Source organism: Cyprinodon variegatus, unplaced genomic scaffold, assembly GCF_000732505.1.
Source record: "Cyprinodon variegatus isolate N-32 unplaced genomic scaffold, C_variegatus-1.0 Scaffold970, whole genome shotgun sequence".
In the NCBI taxonomy this organism is placed as follows: Eukaryota; Metazoa; Chordata; class Actinopteri; order Cyprinodontiformes; family Cyprinodontidae; genus Cyprinodon; species Cyprinodon variegatus.
In genome coordinates this window covers 38520-44490 of record NW_015151423.1, presented here as the reverse complement: position 1 = coordinate 44490, position 5971 = coordinate 38520, and the positions used below count along the sequence as shown (strand labels likewise).

The 5971-nt window shown below is 37.2% G+C and overlaps 1 protein-coding gene across 5 annotated transcripts in view; it reads left to right on the top strand.

The window, feature by feature from the left end:
* keap1 (kelch like ECH associated protein 1) overlaps positions 1–3112 on the top strand; it is a 19373-nt gene extending 16261 nt beyond the window's left edge. For 4 of the 5 annotated variants that reach the window (XM_015398888.1, XM_015398889.1, XM_015398890.1 and 1 more), the window contains exon 7: positions 2154–2395. In XM_015398888.1, the coding sequence (XP_015254374.1) occupies positions 2154–2395 (242 nt within the window). Of the gene's footprint in view, positions 1–2153 lie in introns of all 5 variants that reach the window. The other variant, XM_015398892.1, reaches the window with a different exon arrangement.
* Positions 3113–5971: the final 2859 nt, after the last annotated feature.

Sequence of the window (5971 nt, the reverse complement as noted above, 5' to 3'; positions counted from 1 at the left end):
TGGGTTAAGTTGTCGCAAGCGGGTGTTTCTTGTGAATTTGGTCTTAAATTTTTTATCTCAAGTGGCATTAAAAAGTCTTGAATTGAATTTGCCTTATGCTGTAGGAACCCTGAGATGTGCTGCTGAACAGAGCTGCATGGTGCTTGTCACAATCATGTTCTCCAAACCGATAATGCTGATGCCTGCAGATCATGTTAGCTCATTATAAGTTAATGCATACTAACGTATCATGTTTAGCCAGTTAGCAAGAAGGATACTAAATGCTAGTTAGTCAAGTCGTTCATTTCTGTGCAGAACTTGTGCTCAATATTCGGTCTATATTTTGCCACAATATAAAGAGCCGATTCAGGGAGGAGACATTAGACCAGAGGAACTTAATGTTCTGTAGATGTTTATGGATTGTTTTTTCAAGTCAACCAGCGCTTTGCTGCTGAAGTTGTTTTAGTTTAAAGCTCTAACTAGAAGTAAAGTCTGTCCCCGGGTGCCGTACTGTGGCTTTTAATCATTATGTGTCTCTTTAGCCGCTAAGGAAAGGAGACGAATGAGAGAGGATGCTGAATCACGCATTAAACATCCGATGAATGTGACCATGTTCCCTGTCCTGGTGCAAAAACAGGCTGCTTCACAGCATGATGGTGCCACCATCGTGTTTTACTGTTTCTCCTATGTTTGCCTGGTCCCTTTGTGGTTTGACTAGGAACTATTCTGATTATCCCATCTGAGCTTGGGCTCTTTGCTGCTCCTCCAGAGTTGTTTCTCTGATTAATGCTCTTCTGGTCCGTCAGGTTAGGTAGACGCTTACTGAAAGGAAATCTGTTCACTTATTAGATGCTTTCCTAAGGCAGTTGTTTGTACTGCATAGAGTTTTAATATAATCATACGCTGAGTTTTCCTGCTTTTAACCTCCTCATTTAGCATTTAATGTCGTTCTATTAAATGCCATAACATAGATCAGAGCTTTGGCTGGTTCTTTGGCTGGTACAAATGTGTGCAATACTATCAGCTAATTTTCTAAATACTAATATTTTGAAATTCTGGTATCCTCGTAAAAATAAAAATAAAGAATAACACATGAAAACGACCTTAAACAACATGGCAGTGGCGGATGTAAACGCATGAGATATATTCATATTCCAGCCACGTCTTTTCTGCTCATCGTTGCAAATGGAAATGTAAAAAAAAAAATTTTTTTTAAATAGTCTCCTCAGGAATCCAAATGTGCCGCCCCGTCATCCTCCATCTACTTCTGGTCTTCTTCTTTTTTCCGATTTTTACAAAGTGTCACTTCCTGACCTGTACTGGAAGCACGGTCCATACCATCGGCTCATATGCACATGTGCATGCAGGTGTTCGCCATAAATAATGTAATTACGGTACTGAAAATACTTATTTTTATTATTAAATCGTAAAAGAATGGCAAACTACATCTTATAAACAATATTTAAAGAGAGAATTGGATTCTTTTTACATTATTGCTCAGAGCAGTCTGGTAAAATATGATTACAACGTGTTTATCTGTATTATCTGTCTTTCTTTCGCTTATGCACAGTATACTATAAAAGTACAATGGGAGGCAAACATAAAACTAAAAATTACTACCTTTTTATTTATATTTTTGTTTAGTTTTTACGGCACTAGTAGCTGGTTTTTCTGACAGTAGGCTGACAGGAAAGGGGGTATGAGAGAGGGAAAGAGATTAGGAACACAGGTCAGATTCGAACCCGGGTCGGCCGCGCCGAGGACTGAGGGTCATTCGCGCTAACCACTGTTCAACCTGCACACCTAAAAATGACTACATTTATGCAAAAATGCAACACAGAACAAATTAGGATAGGATTTCATTTCCAGGAGAGTTTTGGCAGTCAGGTAATTAAACAGAAAGGTTGTTAATGCAGAAAATAAATTGTTTACCTTTGACACATTTTAGTTTAGAATTGGGAAGAAATATAATTTCTGTTACAGTTATGAAAATTTTAATATAGGGTTTAAAAAAGAAAAAAAAATATATATATTTTTTTTCCCAGTGTGTCCATTTAGCAGATTATTTATAGTAATTAAAATTTGCGCAGTTTGATGCTTGAAGGAAACCCAGTTCCTGTCCGCTCTTCATGAAATGGCTGTTTGAATTAAAGACTCTAATATTATCTCTGCAGGAGGCTACGATGGCAACACTTTCCTGGACAGCGTGGAGTGTTATGACCCAGAGACAGACAGCTGGTCTGAGGTGACGCACATGACATCAGGGCGGAGTGGCGTGGGTGTGGCCGTCACCATGGAGCCATGCCAGAAGGGTCTGCCTCAATCTCAAAAGTCCGAGAGCAGCGACGGGTCAAACCAGATTCAGTCCACCAGCTCGGATTTTAGCCACTGCGGGTCTTACAGCAAAGGCACATGAAGTTATCCTGCTCAGCCTCCCTGACTTTATCTCCTCTCTACAAAGTAAAGGCAGGCGAGTGCAGAACACCAACTCCTGCCTCTCTCACCATGATTGTCGCCGAGTCTCTTCAAACGATCACACGGCCCATCAGAGCATCTGTTGTCCTACAGCCAACAGGCCAGCTTTTACCAGAAAAGGGCTGCAAGATCAAATGTGTTCTATTGGCTCAAACGCTCATCAGGGGCTGTTTTTAATTAATTAAACTCGATAGGGAGTATAGGACTAGAAGTAGCATTTTTTCTGTGCAGACAGGAGTATTAAAGTGCCATTACAGTGCCTGCAGGGCATTATTATTACTATTGACAGTATATTTTTTACTCGCCGTGGAAAATACCAACACGTAGTCCATGCATGGCAATGGGCTTTATGTGAGAATGTTTTTAAGCTATCCACAAAACACTTTTTTTTTTTTCCCCCAACATGTCTTTGCTCATGTTTCCAGACAGATAAAAGAAATCTACACCAGGTACAGGAAACATATTTAGGTTTTTTGTGGTTGTTGTATTTTCAATAGGAGGAAATTTGGGATAAATGTTTGTATTCACAGCAGTAAAGACGCCTGAACTGCTTCAACATTTAATTAAGTTGCTCCAATAAATGATGAAACAACTTAATTAAATGTTGAAGCAGGTTTAAAGTTCAGCAATTAAGTTTTATTTAAAATTTCCCTTTTTTTTTTCTTTTTTTTTATACCAAAACCCCAGTGAGAACTATTGACAATATTGAAAAATGCTTTGAAATATCCCTAAAGTTTTTTTTCTTTTAGGTTTATCAGAGTTTATAGGATCTTGTAATTATTAACCTCTTTATAGACTTTAAATAAAACACAACACAGAGCACTGCTTCTTTTAGTTAATTTCAGATCAAGGATCCCTTTGTCTCTTGCTACTCAGAGTGAGCAGAAAAATGAGAAAGGTTAAAAAAAAACAGAGTTTAATTCAAGCCATGTGTTGGGTCAGATGAGGTGAAACTTTTTCTGTATCAAACGCCTCTGGTGAGTTTTTTTTACAACCATAAAAGCACCTCTTGCTTGCAGTAAAGAAGAGTACGAGGGAGAATATATAATGCTGTGGTTCTGGGAACCTTTTTACAGGGTGCGACATCATGATATGTGTTAGAAAATGGAAAAATGGCCGTCATCTGTCCAAATTATCAGAGATCTTCTGTGACCGTAAGCCTGGCAAACCAAAAATAGCATCTAAAAATTCTGAAATAAAATACAAATTACGGTATCTGTAGAAATGACCAAAGCATCTAAAAATTCAGTGAAATGAGCTGAACAGAGGAGACGAAGGAGTCGACTTTATCCCCTCCTCTAACAGTTAAAAAAAGATCATAAATCTGAACAGCCTTATAATGCAGCTTCATATGCCCTTTAATCTGAGTTATCTGTCTGTTCAACCTAAAACCACACTTCATCCCCTTACCGACACTCAGACAGTAATGTTAGACTATTAGTGTTACACATGGGGACAAATTAGCAGGTTACTGTTCAGAGCTAAAATAAGTTACATTCATCTTGTTACAACAATGATCAGCTGAGGAACCAGAACCCAACCGGACTGTTACTGACACCTGTCTCCTCCTTGCACACCTAAAGCCTAATTCACACATCAGCATCATCTTTTTATTTATTTTATTTTTTTGCATAAACTGCTTTGGATTGAACCACAGAGAGAGAGAAAAAACAACAGTATCAGTAGAAATGACCAGATCCATGCATGGCGCTCTGGTCCTGGTATCAGACCCTTCTTTGTTTGCCAGTGCTCTTACTGGGAAGTGGATTTAATAGGGGAAGAGGAAGCTTTTTACAAGATAGTGGTTGTAAAGGTGTGTCACTTAACCAGCTGGAGATCTTATTGGCACAACCTGACTCTATAGAAATTTCCCACGTAACAGTTGGATTGTATAGTTTTGTCTTCCATTTTTGAACCTGTTGATTATAAAAGATTAACAGCCTGGTGAATGTCACTCAGGAGCCCATTGTCAGTAGCAAATGTGGCCTTTTCTCCATGGCTGCGTGGTGAAATGGGGGCAAATAAAAAATAAAGATTGCAGCAAAATGATACTTTGTTTCCTCTATGATGGGCTAGGATTAAATTCAGCAAACTATATGAAAAAACAAAGCGGAATACATTTTTATATATATATATATATATATATACATATATATATATGTCTCTGCAGACAGACTTCTCTTTGTTTTCATACGCAGAAGGCTTCAGTAACAGAGGTGCCCACGTCTGTGCATCAGTTCAGACCTGTTCTATTCTAATGTCAAAGACTCTCTTCAGTAATCCTATTTGTAACAGCCATTTAAGCTACGGACATTTTTTTAAAGAGATGTTTTGTACGTAAACAAACACAAAAAAAAATCTGAAACGCTGTGTACAGAATTCTAGAGTTGATCTTTTTTTTTTATTTATTTGTTCAATCCCTTTTATTTTTTGATTTAGATTTTTTTTTTCTGCTTGCTTTCAACTGACATCTGCTTTGTATTAAATTTGACTCTTGATGTAGTGTTTTGAATAACTAGCATGTGTTGTAACTCAGTGGGGACGTGTGTTAGTGGTAAGTTCGGATGTGTTTTGTTTTTAAAAAAAGAAGAAAAATCGATGCTTCACATTGAAAGGGACTTCTTTCTTCTGTCCGATCAGTAGTTGGAATGGAAACTAGAATATTTATCTGCTTTGTATATTTCTTTTTTCTGCCAAAACAACCATAAATATATTTCTCATACCTCTGTGTCCCTTTTTGGTTCTTTGCCCTGCTTGTGTTCATCCTGTCGATCAATTTAAAGTTAGTTGTTTTAATGATTTTTTTAAAGTGGTAGTTTAACTAAAATAATTTGACTTCCTGTAAAGTTTGTAAGAAAAATAATTTTTTTAACTTGACAAAGCTGGTACGCTTCTGGTCCTCCCATGCCTTGGACTTACCGTTCCTGTCATGTTTAGATCCGCTGCTCTTTGAGAACAATCCGCAGATTTATTTTGCACTTTGCTTTTTCTTGGCAATCACAGATTTTAGTTAACCGGGGCGTTGGATTGGTGCCTTTCATTTTTATCTGCACAAGGTCAGAGGTAGGTAGAGGACCGCTGCAAGTAAAAGTTTAAAAGTAGCCATGCAAGAAATCCCTCAAGTATTAATAAAAATTGCATGGTTTAAAAGTAACTGATCATAACAAGTAATCTATATCTAAAATGATCTAATCAGACAGATGGCGTCTGTTCAAGTTTTAAAGTGTAAAATAAAATTACTTTATTGCAAAATAACTTCAGGCAAAAGAAACACCTTTCAGAAACATGTTAACAAATGTAATGTATACCTAGTTGTTAGAAGAACGGTGTAAAGTACTTCCAGTGATGACCTGTACAGTTTTATAAATATTGGTTTGACCTTTAAATTTTACAACAGAAAAAACTTGCCTCAATATTTTAATTAAAAGGCAATTATTCTTCAATTCAATGTAGCAAAGATTTCAGTAAGAGCAGCAGTACTTCATACTAGTACCGTAAAAGCAAAAAGAACACTTAA